We start from the raw sequence: 16,190 nt of genomic DNA, 5'->3' as shown, positions 1-16,190 counted from the left end.
TTTCATGCAGTTCAGTTCCGCATTCTGGTTAGATTTGCTGTCCCAGCTGCGTCTGGGCCCCTGAATAAAATTGCGTTACTTCTTGCACCAGCGTACACTACTTTTTGACTACGTTTGTAATTTTTTGGTCAGTTCTACGAGTGACCCCCGACACAGTACCCTGATTGGTCTTTGGCTAAACTCTGAGTTCCCTGTTTATCATAATTATGGTGTCCTCTATTAGGGAAAATTCTCAGAAATGTGCTAATTCCCTCCACCTTAGAGACCCCCAGCAACTTTGCAGGATTTTGAAGACTTGATTTTTTTTAACCTGGAGAGAGTGTGACCCTTTTTCCCACTGTCTCTTGTATTTTAATGTGATTTTTCATACACTGTTTCTTTTGGTTGTGGAGTCTGACAAACTTCATAGGCATCATCTTTTACATTGTGTCACTCAGCACCTTCAGTTCAGTTTTTTGTTGTAAAATAGAACAGCCTGGATTTTTGAAAGGCAGAGTCTTAATGTCGAAACACGTGTCATCCAAAAGAGCAACATTACAAATAAATATCTTCTACACAAATTGGATTGAAATCTTTATTTACTCAAACTGGAAAGTGAAAATATTATAACGGAAGGAATTGATTGATTGATAATTGATTGATATTTTATTTCTATCGCGCTCGTACACAAGTGTTTCAGAGCTCGAGAATTAAATGATTGGCGCAGAAAAAGGTGTAAGCGCACACACACAAATTGCCTTTTTCAACTCCATCGTAAGCCCACCTGGACATCCATCTCGGAGCTGGTTGAATTTCCACAGAGTTGCTGCTGGAAACCGTACAGCCAGGGTGAGGAACACCAGATTGTGTGTGTTGTTTTTAAGCTGGCCTAGAGCTTCAGGAAGATCCTCCGGACTCCCAGGAAGCAGGACTGACGGAGCCTGAGCCCCCCTCAACAGAGTGCGGGAACCCAGAAGCAAGGAAAGTCCACCTCGAATGCCAGGAACCACAGTGTTGCTATTTGCAGCAGACGTAAGGAGCTGAAACGCTGAACAGCCACTGAAAGTGAAGTTTGCCGGTTGCGAGTTTTCACCGTCCCAGTGCATTGCAGGAGTCCCCCGACATCCCCCCTCTTGTCCCCACGACTGATGCCTCGGTACAGTGAAATCTGTAGAGCTGCACAGGAACAGTAGTCATCAGCTGCATCTTTTCTTCATTTCTAAGGTACTGTAAAAATTCTGAGAGAACTTACCTCTTACTGTAGAGTTGCTTGAAACCTCTACAACTCACAAGTCTAATCAGCTTGTGGCCCTACATTTGATTCTTCTGTTCATCAAAGACTCCTAAGAACTTGTGCAAAGACTTTTCCATTTACTTACCAGACATGCTTCATCCTATACAAGACTTTTGCCCATTGACTTTGGCTTAGCCTATTGAATTGTATGACTCTTCTTGAGGGATCCAAAAGTAATTGCCTGCTTAAGAATAATTGTGGTCTCTTGTTGTTCTAATAACCTTTGCCTTTTACCAACTTCTAAAAGTATTCTAAATGCCAACAGTAAGATATTAATGTTCCCAGCACCCTAGCTATTGAAGTCACCTTTGGGTGTAGGTTGTGTCTGTGGGCCATCCCAAAAGGGTCTTTACTGATTTAGAAACTAAGAGTGTACAGTGTTGAAGTGCATTTGCATGTTACCATTATATTGCTCCCTTCTAAAGAAGGCTTATTTTAACTGACAAATTAATAATTTTGTATGCAAGAAACCTTGAGTGCAAAAGTTTATTTGAATACTTGTAACTGTGAATCTCTGTGTAACTCCACTACAGCTCACATTGACCCCTCTTGAGATAAGCCTGGCTGCTCAACACGCTACCAAAACGGTGTAGTACAAGCTTATACCAAAGATTGGGTTTCTTATACCTGTAGTCAGAGTTGTGTGTAGTGGTCCCAGAGGGTACTGCATACAAACTTTGCCTAACAGCCTCCTAAAATCTGGGGCTGATTTTAGAAATCCATCTTAAGTTATTTCTGGTTCAGTCTTGTTTTTTTCTTTAATTGTGTTCTTCTCCTTGTCATTGCTATGTACTCGCTTTTCAATTGCATTTGTCAGCATGTTTTTCTTTTGCTGCACTACTGGCCAACATTTACACTCTACATCATCTGACGAGATAGCTTACAGTGCCTCAGAATGTAAACCATTTCCTGGCTGCTTAGCACATGTTGCCATAACTCATGCTCTTAGCCAGCCTCCCATTTCCCAGATTATCATACCACTTTTACATATTCATAAAATGTGGGCATGCCCATCGGAATCCTGTTTAGTTTGTTTTTATCAAAAACAACATTTTGGCAGTGACAAGTGTTTTGCCTACAGACTAACAACCTTTTGACTGTCACAAATACATTTTGCACCACATTGTCATTTTCAAAATCTAACCTACTAATTTACTTGGGACACAACACACTTGCTGAATCCCCATTACTTCATCAAAGGTGATTTATCAGAAGAGGGCCTTTTTCTAATATTGAACACTTCAACCACTGGACATCCATTGACTGAATACAGAGGATGCTCTGGGCTATATTTTGGCATTCACCCTGCAAAGAGCTCTCGGGCTGCTCACCCCGCCATGGGTATTGTGTCTAATCGCTTCCTGGTGTCGATTGGCTACACTGCCAAAGGCTCTCAGGTTTCTCACCCTGCCTTGGGGTATTGCCAGGACTGCCCACCCTGCTCCCAGGAACACAATGTACCTTTTGATTCGAGGAGGTGGTCGCTTTGGCTGTCACAGTACCATGGGTCAATATCCCTCGCCGTCTCTTATTCGGCTGTTGGTTCTCTGGCTCGTCAGCGCCTTTGTTTGCGGACTCTGGTTCCACACTTCTCGATTGGGTGGTGCTTTTTTGTCCCCTAGGTAGCGTCTGGCTGGCTCCAGACCACTCTTCCTCATCAGCGTTCCGCAGACTCCTTTCCTGCTCTGCACCTGACATCTTCCACGTCTGTCTGCAGTGTGGCTCCACCCTCCAATCGGATGTCTTTTCTCTGTGAGACTTTCTGTGCCAGTTCCTCTCGCAGCTCATCTGATGCTTTTCCTTCATTTCCTTTATCGCCCGATCCCCATCACTCCTTTCCTGGGCAAACTCCCGGAAAAGCTGTCCATCTCCCAGCTTAATCTGCATACTGAATCTGTTGGTTGTCTCCTCATACCACCAGTCTGGCTTTATAGCTGCCAGGAGCACAGAAACTGCGCTCCTGAAAACCTGTGAAAACTTGATCTCCAATCTTGACTCTCACCTTCCCTCGGTCTTCATTCTCCTCGATCTATCCTCTGCTTTCAACACAGTCAACCACGCCATTCTGCTCAATCGCCTCTGTGACAACCTGGGTATCACTGGTCAGGCCCTGGCCTGGTTGACCTCCTTTCTCATTGACCTACCCTCCCAGGTCCAACTTGGGGGTCTTTCCTCTCCTCTCTCTCTTATTGTGGTATCCCCCAGGGGTCTAACCTTTCTCCCTGGCTTTTCAACCACTACCTGGCACCTCTTGCCCACCGCATTGCTACATTTTGCTCTAACTTTCAGTTTTATGTGGATGACACCGAGCTCTCCTCCAGGCTTCCCTCATCCTCCTCTGCTCCTTCTCTCATACCAGACTGTCTGGCTGCAATTCAGGAATGGTGTGCCGCCAATTATCTCTGCCTCAATGCCAGTAAGAGTGAGATCCTCCTCATCAGGACACCTGCTCCCTCCTGGCCTCTCTCTCTGGCCACCCACCCTGGGCCCTCTTCCTGCTCCTTCATGTGAGGCTAAGAATCTTGGTGTCATCTTCAACTCCACCCTCTTCTTCTCTCCTCACGTCTCTAAGAAGTCACACTATTAGCTGCACCTCCTCCGAGGTATTCTGCCTTTTCTCATTTTCCCCCAGAAGCTCACTGTCTCCAGAGTCCTGGTCCTCTCTAGGCCTGACTATTGCAACACCCTCTTTCTAAATCTGCCTGTCTCTACGCTTCGACCTTTACAATTTATCCAGAACAGAAATGCAAGACTTGTCCTTGGCCTCAAGCCCAGGGATCGTATCTCTCCAGCTCTGAAATCTCTCCACTGGCTCCCTGTGGCTTCAAGGATCAAGTGCAAGACCCTTTGCATTTTCCACAAGGCTTTCTGGGGCCTAGGAATGCACTACCTCCAACTTTCTCTTCCTAAACATTTTCCTTCTCGAACCCTCCGCTCATCTACCTCCAACTCTGAGGGTCAGACGCTTCTAAAGCAGAGAGTGGCAGGTAGATCTCTATTTACGTCTGGGTCCTGTAACGCTCACCTGATTCCCACGGAGGCGCAGGTCGTGGCAGGAAGGTGTCTGTGACTCGAAAGGTGATGTGCAGGACTCGATGGGCTTCTGGGGTTGAACCTCTTCGCACTGTGTGACGGACTTGTAGGGTGAGGTTTCTGCAGATGAAAGAATATAGGGGTTAATGGTCTGGGTTGTTTAATGTCTCTCTTCCTCTCTCTCCCAAGCTTCTCCGTAGAGCCCCCAGGTCAACGTGCTCACCTTAGATAGGTGAATGCTGGGCTCTCCATCTGCGTCTGATGCAGGGCGCTGTTGCCAGTTCCTTCACTGGTGAAACATAGGCCTCTTGGACTCAGAGGACCTTTACCGTCGTTAATCGCACGAGCGGTGAGTTTCCAGACACCTTTTTAGTCTTTATAGTCTTTAGAGTCTTTAGGTGCAAGGCACGTTAACATTGAACAGGACTTCGTATGATGCTTTTCTCCCCTTTTGCTTGCAGGATTCGTGAGGAAGACGAAATAAAGCGCCTGGAAATGCGTGAGTAAATGCAAGCACTCTAACTGTTCTTTCCCTTGCAGCGTAGTTCGTGCTGAAGAGGCACCGGAGTATTGCAGGCGTTCTATTGTGAAGAGCGCGAGGGGCGTAAGTAAATACCTGTCTAATGTCTCTTCTTTTGTCTTTCAGAAGCTTGTTTGCAGCGCCGGAGTCCGCGGAAGGCCCGTAAGTAAATACGATGCTTTTATCTCCGCAGGTGGCGATGCAGCGTGAAGAATTCCAGAGTTCACGGAGTGCCGGTAAGTAATGACAATGCTTTTGTCTTCGCAGGCGAAAGTACAGCGTGCCGAAATGACCGCAGCCGATGGATCAGGTGAGTAAGCACTGCAAGTTAAGACTGCCTTGCTAACCTGCTGTTTCTTGTCTCTGCAGATGCTGCTGCCGACTGGATACAGGAATGGTGAGTATGATTCTTGCAGATTGAGGAAGAAAGACTGGAACAGACTCGGTGAGCGTTCTGCTGCAGATGCAGAATAACGCGAAGCAAGTTTCATCCATCGGGTGTGGTTTAAATAGCCTTGGAGTGATGAGGCTTCTTCCTCCACGGCCCCGCCTAGGTAAGAAAAGAGTTCCAGTTCCAGAAGCTTTCCCCATGCTGAATCCAGGGAATGGAGCTGCCCCACCCAGGTAAGAAAGTAGTTCCTGTTTACAGAGGACTTCTATGTGGCTGGTAAGTAAGCAGCATGGTCTGCTGCAGGTAAGTCCACCCAAACATCTGCACACATATTATGAGCCCGGCGCTTCCAGTGCCGGGACCGATGATTCTGATGAGCCTGGTGCCACCGGCGCCAGGACAAGGTCCAAAAAGTCCCCGTGGGGACCGGCTGGTGCCTAGGATTAGGGTTAGGGGTCTGCTTCCAAGGACGTTGGGCTGGTCCTGACTCCTTGGAAGCAGTGATCATGACAGTACCCCCCCTCAAGGCCCCTCCTAAGCGTGTCTTCTCAGGGGGTTTTGGCTTGTCGGGGTGATTCAGATGGAATCTCTTGACCAGACGAGGTGCGTGGACATATTCTGAGGGTTCCCAAGACCTTTCCTGGGGACCGTATCCTTTCCAATCAACCAAATAGTATAATTTAGATTTGGAGATTTTGGAGTCTAGGATGTTCTTTACTTCGAATTCGAGTTCTCCGTCTACCAAAACAGGTTCTGGGAGTTCAGTCAATCGAGTTTCTAGTTGTACTGGTTTTAATAAGGAGACATGGAATACTGGATGTATTTTCATATGCGTAGGTAATTCCAATTTGACCGCCACCGGATTAATTATGGTAGAGATGGTGTAGGGTCCAAGGTATCTCGGGTTGAAGGTGCGGGATCCTTTTAGAGGCAGGTGCTTAGTGGATAACCAGACCTGGTCTCCTACTGCGTAGTGAGGGGCCTCTTTACGGTGTCGATCTGCTCCCTTTTTAACTTGGGCTTTAGCTCTTTGCAGATGGGGCAGTGGCTTCCTTAAAAGCACGGGTAATCTCAGAGTGTAAATGATCCACAGCTGGTGTTTCGAATTCTTGGGGAGGATCCAAGTTAGAGGTTCTAGGATGATGTCCGTATAATAGGAAGAAGGGAGTCTTCCCGGTTCCAGAATGAGTCGAATTGTTGTAAGCGTATTCAGCGATCCATAGAATATCCTTCCAAGGGTTTTCAGTTTGTTGGAGCATGCAACGTAGATATTGCTCTAGAGTCTGATTTGTCCTCTCGGTTTGTCCGTCAGTTTGGGGATGGTGACTGGTTGAAAGTCTTACATCAATTTGGGCTAGACGACAGCAACTTCGCCAAAAGTGGGAGATGAATTGACTTCCCCTATCGGAGATTAAAACCGAGGGAAAACCGTGCAACCTAATGATGTTTTCTTGGAGAATAGATCCACGACTACTAAAATGGTATTATACCCTGAGCATGGAGGTAAGTCCGTGATGAAATCCATGGACAGGGTATGCCATGGACAGGGAGGAATATCCAGAGGGTGTAAAAGGCCGGCTGGTTTCTCCTTCTGACTTTTATTCTGGGCACAAACACCGCAGGAGATTACAAAGTCTCTAATATCCTTCTTCCATGATGGCCACCAGAAGTGTCTCTTGATCTTTTCCATGGTTTTGGTAATGCCAGGGTGACCCTCCATCAGAGAGTCGTGATAACCAGAGATTACTTGTTTTTGTATTTTCTCACATGGCAAGTACAATCGTCCTTGGAAATATGGCAGGTCTTGATCCACTGAGAATTCTTTTCCCTTTAATTGCCAGTCCTGCAAATCGGCCGGAGTTAGGAGTGACTTGACTGCAGTCTTGATGTCTTCAAAGGATTGAGTGTGGACTACCCCCAAAATCCTTTGTTCTGAGATTATGGGTATTGGTTCTGGATTGGTCAAATATTCATCTACTCCCATCCGAGAGAGGGCATCTGCTTTTCCGTTTTTACTGCCAGGTCGATAAGTAATTATAAAGTCAAACTCAGCCAGAAACAGAGCCCAGTGAAGCTGTCTGGAAGACTGAGCTTTGGCCGTCTTCAGATATTGTAGATTGCAGTGATCAGTCATCACGATGACTGTGTGTCTGGCTCCCAAAAGATAGTGTCGCCAGGCTTTAAAGGCCGATCTGATAGCTAAAAGTTCCTTGTCTGTAATGGAATAGTTGATCTCGGGAGCCGAGAATTTGCGGACCAAAAGGCTACAGGATGTAATTGGTGTGTGACCGGATCTCTTTGTGACAAAACTGCCCCCATAGCAAGACTAGAAGCATCTGTTTCCACAATGTAGGGGAGTTCTGGGCGAGGATGTTTCAGAACAGGTGCAGAAATGAATTTAGCTTTTAAGTCCTGAAAAGCTTGTTCTGCTTCAGTAGACCATTCAAAACGTTTGTTCTTTTTTAACAGAGCGGTGATGGGCTGGACTATCCGGGAAAATTCAGGAATGAATCTGCGGTAAAAGTTAGCGAATCCCAACATGCTTTGAACTCCTTTTACCGAGGTTGGTGATGGCCACTTGATGATTGCATCAACCTTCTTTGAATCCATATGAACCCCATTAGGTGACAATATGAATCCCAGGAACTCAACTTCAGTTACGTTGAAAACGCATTTTTCAAGCTTGGCAAAAAGGTTATGTTGACGCAGTCTCCCGAGAACCTTTTTAACGTGTCTCTGATGTTCCTCTCAGATGATGAATAGACAAGGATGTCATCAATATAGACAACAACACACACATCTATGAGTTCTCTAAGGACATTGTTCATAAAATACTGGAAAGCGGCAGGAGCGTTACAAAGTCCAAAGGGCATCACTTGATATTCAAATAGCCCATACTTGGTGCGGAAGGCCGTCTTCCATTCATCGCCTTCTTTTATTCGTACCAAGTGGTAGGCTCCTCTGAGATCCAACTTTGTATATATACATGCTTCTTTGACTTGGTCCAGGAGTTCAGGGATCAAAGGTAACGGGTATCTGTTTTTAACGGTGATTTGATTCAGGGCGCAGTAATCTATACAAGTCCTAAGGTCTCCTTCCTTTTTCGGAACGAAGAACAAAGCCGAGGAAGCTAGAGACTTAAAAGGACGGATAAACCCGTTAGCTAGGTATTGGTCCAGATATTGTCTGAGGTGAAGATTCTCTGGCTCGGTGAGGGCATAAATCCTACTGCAAGGAGGAGTTGTTCCGGGTATTAAGTCTATTTGACAGTCGTAAGACCTATGAGGAGGCAGGGTGTTAGCTTGATCCTTCCGAAAGACATCTTGGAATTCCTGGTAGTCGGGAGGTAATGTAGGAACCTCAGAAGAAATTGCCGCCACTGAAACTTCAGGCCGAGGATAACAAGTGGTAAAACATTCTGGAAACTGAACCGTCTTTGCTCGCCAGTCGATCTGAGGATTGTGTTTCTCTAACCAAGGGATTCCCAGAATGATCTGGAACTGAGGGGCCTTGATCACATCGAACTCAATTTTCTCCCGGTGTCCATCTTGGCTCACTAGCGTCACTTCTTGGGTGGCGTGCGTTACTGGTCCGGAGGCTATCTCCGTGCCATCCACTGTAGTAATGACGTCCTTTACTGCCTTAGGGACAAGGGGTAGATTCATCCTTGATGCCATTTCACGGTCCACATAATTGCCGATTGCTCCGCTGTCGATGTAAGCTTCAATTGCATGCAAACGATCCGGACGTGCTGGACTAATGAGGACCATGGGCACCACGAAATGCAAGGTCACGGGACAGATCTTAACGCTCGGCAAGAGGACCTCTACACTTGCCGGGCTAGGTCGTTTCCCTGCTTAGAACTTGTGGCACTGGTGTCTGCGGCTCCTACAGCCTTCTTAGCTGGTTTCACTGGACAGTCTCGAAGAAAGTGCCCTGAGTTCCCGCAATAGAGGCATAATTGCAGCTGTCTTCTTCTTTCCCGCTCCTTTTGGCTTAAAGGACCTTTCATCCCCCCTATTTGCATGGGTTCCACAGTGTCAGCTCCCTTAGCAGAAGTTTGTGGTTTAGAAAACACTCGGGTATCAAATTTGGAACAATCAGCCTTCCTGTTCTGTAATCTGTGGTCCAATTGGACGACTAAGTCAATATAGTCTGAACATTCTTGTGGAGGGTTCACAACTTGAGCTAACACATCCTTGAGCTCTCCACGCAGGCCTCTGTAGAAAAGCGTTATTCTCTTGTCCTCGGGCCATTGAGTTTCCACTATGAGTCTGTTGAATGAGGCTATATAGGTCAAGAGGTCTTGATTACCCTGTCGTAATGAAAGAAGTTCATGGTCCAAGGCCTGTCCTTGTGCATGTCTTGCAAACAGTTTCTCCATACTGGACTGGAAGGCCTGGAAATCATGCAGAACCGGATCATCCTGGGTGACTAAAGGAATCGACCAATCTGCGGCGCTGCCACTGAGATAAGAAAGCACGAAAGCCACTTTGGTCTGATCCGTTGGGAATGCAGCTGGTCGACATAAGAAATGTAAGCGGCACTGGTTGATGAACACTGCATATTTCTTTGGGTCACCAGAAAAACGTTCGGGCGGAGCCAAGGGCACATTACCAGGTAGATTGATTTGCACTGGATTTACAGATGGTGCAGAAGGATAGCTTCCTCCTGGAGCAGGCAGAGGGGTCTGTCCGGCCTGTGTTTGTAGCAATTGCCTAGCGAGGTCCTCAGTTCGTTCCTTGGAAAGTATTAGTTCTCTTCTTAGAGAGCTTGTTTCCTGACGAGCTGCATGTACTTCTGCTCTTAATTCTCCGAGCAACTGGGCTAAGTGATCAGTGTCTGAGGTTTCCATTGCGCCTGGGTAGGAGTTTTGCGGTCGGCTTCGCGTTCTGTAACGCTCACCTGATTCCTACGGAGGCGCAGGTCGTGGCAGGAAGGTGTCTGTGACTCGAAAGATGATGTGCAGGACTCGATGGGCTTCTGGGGTTGAACCTCTTCGCACTGTGTGACGGACTCGTAGGGTGAGGTTTCTGCAGATGAAAGAATATAGGGGTTAATGGTCTGGGTTGTTTAATGTCTCTCTTCCTCTCTCTCCCAAGCTTCTCCGTAGAGCCCCCAGGTCAACGTGCTCACCTTAGATAGGTGAATGCTGGGCTCCCCATCTGCGTCTGATGCAGGGCGCTGTTGCCAGTTCCTTCACTGGTCAAACATAGGCCTCTTGGACTCAGAGGACCTTTACCGTCGTTAATCGCACGAGCGGTGAGTTTCCAGACACCTTTTTAGTCTTTATAGTCTTTAGAGTCTTTAGGTGCAAGGCACTTTAACATTGAACAGGACTTCGTATGATGCTTTTCTCCCCTTTTGCTTGCAGGACTCGTGAGGAAGATGAAATAAAGCGCCTGGAAATGCGTGAGTAAATGCAAGCACTCTAACTGTTCTTTCCCTTGCAGCGTAGTTCGTGCTGTAGAGGCACCGGAGTATTTGCAGGCGTTCTATTGTGAAGAGCGCGAGGGGCGTAAATAAATACCTGTCTAATGTCTCTTCTTTTGTCTTTCAGAAGCTTGTTTGCAGCGCCGGAGTCTGCGGAAGGCCCGTAAGTAAATACGATGCTTTTATCTCCGCAGGTGGCGATGCAGCGTGAAGAATTCCAGAGTTCACGGAGTGCCGGTAAGTAATGACAATGCTTTTGTCTTCGCAGGCGAAAGTACAGCGTGCCGAAATGACCGCAGCCGATGGATCAGGTGAGTAAGCACTGCGAGTTAAGACTGCCTTGCTAACCTGCTGTTTCTTGTCTCTGCAGATGCTGCTGCCGACTGGATACAGGAATGGTGAGTATGATTCTTGCAGATTGAGGAAGAAAGACTGGAACAGACTCGGTGAGCGTTCTGCTGCAGATGCAGAATAACGCGAAGCAAGTTTCATCCATCGGGTGTGGTTTGAATAGCCTTGGAGTGATGAGGCGTCTTCCTCCACGGCCCCGCCTAGGTAAGAAAAGAGTTCCAGTTCCAGAAGCTTTCCCCATGCTGAATCCAGGGAATGGAGCTGCCCCACCCAGGTAAGAAAGTAGTTCCTGTTTACAGAGGACTTCTAAGTGGCTGGTAAGTAAGCAGCATGGTCTGCTGCAGGTAAGTCCACCCAAACATCTGCACACATATTATGAGCCCGGCGCTTCCAGTGCCGGGACCGATGATTCTGATGAGCCTGGTGCCATCGGCGCCAGGACAAGGTCCAAAAGGTCCCCGTGGGGACCGGCTGGTGCCTAGGATTAGGGTTAGGGGCCTGCTTCCAAGGACGTTAAGCTGGTCCTGACTCCTTGGAAGCAGTGATCATGACAGTCCTCTGGAACAGCCTCCCTGACTATCTCAAACTTGAGCAGACCCACCTCTTCTTCCAGAAGCAACTCAAGACATTCCTTTTTGTTTTCTCTCTTCCTGATGTCCCTGACTGCTCCGCACCCTGGTCACCTGGCCACCCGCTGAAACTCGGGCCCTTGCTCCTGCATGTCCAGTTTGCCCTTGCACTGCCTCTGGGCTCCCACAGAACTTAAGGGTCTGTATCTGCAACCCTACAGTCAGTTGTCTCTCAGCTGTTATGCTCCACCCCCCCTGGCACTTCTCCTCCCTACACTTGCGCGATCTGAATGACACAAGGCCTAGTGAGATTGTTGTTTTGTCCCCCTCGCCCCTCCATGTCTTGTCACGCCAAGAAACACTTGTGTACAGGCGCGTTATAAATGACTTATCATATCATTGCTTTTATAACTCCAGCAGCAATGGGATAAAATGTTCCTTGATTCTGTTGATCATATTGCCCAATCCAATATAACCATCAAATACACAGGACCTTTCACAGAAGGAAGGAAGGAAGTATAAAGTCCCTTTCTGGGAACTCCCTGTTCAGCAAGTGCTATCCCACTTGCCCTGTCACCTAGGGGTTAAACTCAGTGGGCTCACCTCCCTTGTCCCAAACGGGGTTGACTCACCCTTGGGGACAAGGGACGAATTCCAAGTATTTGTCACAGAGCAATAACGAATTTTACCAAAATGCCACATCATTGAAATACATTTTACAAGTGAAACACACCATTGAAAACTCTTTAATGTGTGCACCGTTCTATTATTGTTTCTCTTTTTAAAGGCCCTCTGAACTTTTACATGATTCTAACTTGTCCTCAGTGAAAAAGTATGTCCATCATTTCTCTGTATTCGAGCAGAATGTAAATGAGCAAGAAAAATCTAACTTCTTTAATTAATGTTTTAGGCGCAAGAATCCTATGAAAAGGCAATGGAAAAAGCCAAAAAAGATCATGAAAGAAATAATGCATCACCTGCAATTTTTCCAGAATACCAGCTGTGGGAAGATAACTGGATTCGGTGAGCAATGCAAAGCCTTGTATCATGCCTGTAAAAAAGAGAAATTTGGTCACCTCACAATATTGTGGATTTTCCTATTTTTCTTTGAATACCCCATTTAGCTTCGGCGGCTGGTTGTTGGGTAAAGACTTTGCTTTGATTTCCGGGCATTGAGAGAGAGTTTCTCTGGATGTTGTGCTCCCAATGCTTGCAGCACCATTTCTCGCTCCCTACCATATGCATACTAAATTAGTGCTAATGTGGGTTATTGTTCCAGAGAAAATTGACGTATGGAAGAATTGTATTGGAAGTCTTACTTGTATTTTATTTGATTTTATATACCGCTTTTGCCAAAGCAATTTATCTACTTAGACAGTACAATTTTACGTGAACAATACAATTACATGATCATATCAAGAAGATAATATTTTAAATGAGATTGAAAAAGGGGCAGAGGACAGCAAACAGATATTTGTTCCAGTAATTTGATGCAAGCAGAGAGAAACAAAGGGGGTGTGGGACAGAAGAAATTGAGATGGAGATCTGAGAGTACGGGTTGGAGAATAAAAAGAGATCTAAGAAGAAGGTGGAGCCAGACCATGGCGGCATGTAGAGACAATGCAGAGAAAATGAAAAAGCAGATGTAATTCAGAGGTTAAGCAGCAAACTGAATGCAGAACATCAAGTGTGAGTCACGAGGGGATAGAAAGAAGAGAAGACAAATATAGGAAATGTATATTGAAAAAAAAGTTGTCATTTGGTATGCAGTAAGACCAGGAAGAAGACCTGAGCAGTAATCCAGTAGAAAGAAAATGAGTGCAAAGTCTAGTAGCCAGAAAGGAAAGAAAAGGGAAAGCTTTTTGAATGTTAATCAAGTGAAAGAGTCAGGAGTGGGCAACCATAGAGATGTGAGAATAATAGGAAAGTGCAGAGTCAAAAATTACTCCAAAGTTATGGGCAGACTATTGGGAAACATTTTCTTTTTACAACTTTCCCTCCATATTTTCCTATGCAACCCCATTCCTTTTGCTTTGTTTTTTATCCTGTCCTGCCTTTTTGAAGGGAAGTAAGGCATTCAGTATGAGGGGAACTTATCAGTCTTTCAGGCTATCAGTACTGGGAATCTGTTTCCCTTTTAAATTCTTATGTCTTTAACATTGCCCACAGCATCTTAAAATGCTGTCCCCGTAGCTTTTTACACAGAGGATTTCTGGTTACTTTTATTTCTGCCTAAAGACCTTCGGAAGTGTCGTTGGACTGACCAGCTCTCTCATGGTTTACCTCACCAGAACTGTCACCATTCTGACTTAGAGTCCAGAACTTTGTTAGTTGCCAACCCATGTCACCTTCTCCCCGGATTTCAGCGTTCCACCTTCACAGGAACCTATCCTGGAGCAGCTGCTGTGACCGTGACTGGAAGGACTCCTGTCGTCGCCTGCAAATGGTGAACATCGCTCGAACTCGCCTTCTTCCATCCATTGAAGTCTGCTGAGGAGGCCTGGATTGTTGGATTATACGCTCCTTAACAGAAAGGGGTTGTACCTGGGTTGGGTGTTCTGCTCGGTTAGCCTTTGGTCTGGAAGAAAGGAGAATACTTACCTTTTGGTTGGCAAATTGTTGTTGGACTTTTAAAAGTGTTAAATTAATCTCCACCACACGTCCTCTGCATCCTTTTTAAGAGAACTCAAGCTGGAGAGAAACATTGTGACTTTTGGGCACAAGGCCCCATTCGTCGTAGGACTTGGATTTCTCAAGTTAGGGTTTTGTTCTTGTGATTGTTTCCCATCATTTACTTTATCTAATTTACCTACTTTGCTTGATTTTTTTTATCCGATGTTTATTAAGTGAACCTATGGTGACTGTATATATGTGTATGATAATGTTGTGTAATCATACCACCTGTTAGATTCATTTTTCAGTGTGTTCAGAAAGCCTTACATAAATGTCTTTATTTTTTATAACTGACGGTCTACATTTGAATTATTGAGTGCCATACTGTGTGGACTCATTGAGGGCCCCTAACCCCACTCACACTCTCCTGAGTCTAGGTCTTCACTGTTCATCCACCTACTTTGATTGGGTTTTGGCTAACGTATCGGAACTCCCTGACCATCATAACTGGTCCGATAGCACAGTGAGTAAAGCGCTTGCTTTGATATCTGTGCAGAGCCTGCTGACGCAGGTTCGAATCCCGGCACGGCCAAACTCAGCCTTTCATCCTTCCGAGGTTGATAAATGAGCACTCCACACCGTGAGTAATAATAAGCAGCGTGCCTGAGGGTTCTAGCGCTATATAAATGCTACATTATTATTTTTTATTATTATTATAATAACTAGGCTGGCCTCCTAAAATCTGTCCACCAGTTCAGATTCTAAAAATCGATCTTAACAGGGACGTTGTAAGAGAACGCAATCACAGAGGAAAGGAAATAGCAGAGGGGAGGTATAGGAGGAGGAATAGTAGTAGCAGGGAAAAGTAAAACCACAGTTTTGAAGGGATTGGCTTGTAGATTTTCTTCTGTCATAATGATACTGGATAGCAAGTAAGCAGGCACAAGAGTAGACTGTATAGATGCAGTAAAGTAAGAAAGGGAAAAAATGATTTGAGAGTCATCGGAATAAAAGTGGTGAGAATGACACCAAAGGAAGAAATAAATAGAAGCTCAGGGAATTGTATTAGAGAGTCCAGAAGAGGGCCCAGAACAGAATCTTGATTGACAGCATATTTTAGAAGAAAGCTAGCGAGAATTGGCCTGCAGTGGAAACAGGGATAGGTGAGATCAATGAAATAAGAATAGAATCGAACAAGGACAAAACCCTTTGAAACCACACAGGATGGGGATTAGAGAAGATAGTGATCAACAGAATCAAAAGCTGCTTGGAATATCTAATTGAACAAGAAGAGATGATTGCTCAATGCAGTGAGCAGAAATATGTGAGTTGGAAACAAAAAGGTGTTGTTTCAGTGGAATGAAAGGAACTGAAGCCAGATTGATATATTGGTAAGAGTGAGAAATAATTTAAGTGAGCAGTAGCTTGTATGTAGGCCATCCTTTCCAGAGATTTAGAGAGAAAGAAAAGAAGTGATATAGGGCAAAAGCGAGACGGTAAAGTAGGATTAACTGATGGTTTCTTTACAGTATTGATGATCGAGGTATTTTCATCATCGATGTTTATTAAAAAATCTGTTAAAACGCATAACAATCAACAACAATAAAATTAATAAAATTCTGATAAAAATACAGAAAGATAGAGCAAACCAATACACCATCAAAATTAAGTAAAATCACAAAAATCTCTTGATTAAAATGTGCAGGTATTAAAACAATATATATCATATACTTTATGCTGTCTAACTATTGGTTCCTAATACTGTAAATACACAAAGGGTGACAGTCAGAAATCTGTAATCCTTATTAAAGCAGGAATGTAATGCTCCAACTGCCAGCCAAATCTAGATTCATGTGCCGATAATAATATGCCACTCTGCACTGCCTAAAGCCCAACTCTTTCAAAAGAGGGCTTAGAAATGTCCAATGAGGATAATTATGCCAAGAGCAAGAAATCAAGATGCATGCTTGTTGTATTCTGGCAAGATATTGTCACAGTTACATTTAT

General features: G+C 45.3%; 1 protein-coding gene across 8 annotated transcripts in view; it reads left to right on the top strand.

Moving 5' to 3' along the window:
* TRRAP (transformation/transcription domain associated protein) overlaps nucleotides 1-16,190 on the top strand; it is a 2,065,012-nt gene that overhangs the window by 1,642,614 nt on the left and 406,208 nt on the right. For all 8 annotated transcript variants that reach the window (XM_069647248.1, XM_069647247.1, XM_069647244.1 and 5 more), the window contains one exon: nucleotides 12,481-12,593. In XM_069647248.1, coding sequence (XP_069503349.1) covers nucleotides 12,481-12,593 — 113 coding nt within the window. The remainder of the gene's footprint in view (nucleotides 1-12,480; nucleotides 12,594-16,190) is intronic.

This window comes from Ambystoma mexicanum, chromosome 2q (genome assembly GCF_040938575.1).
Source record: "Ambystoma mexicanum isolate Mex_15411 chromosome 2q, UKY_AmexF1_1, whole genome shotgun sequence".
Taxonomy (NCBI): Eukaryota; Metazoa; Chordata; class Amphibia; order Caudata; family Ambystomatidae; genus Ambystoma; species Ambystoma mexicanum.
The sequence above is the reverse complement of the archived record's forward strand: the minus strand, read 5'-3'. Positions and strand labels throughout refer to the sequence as shown.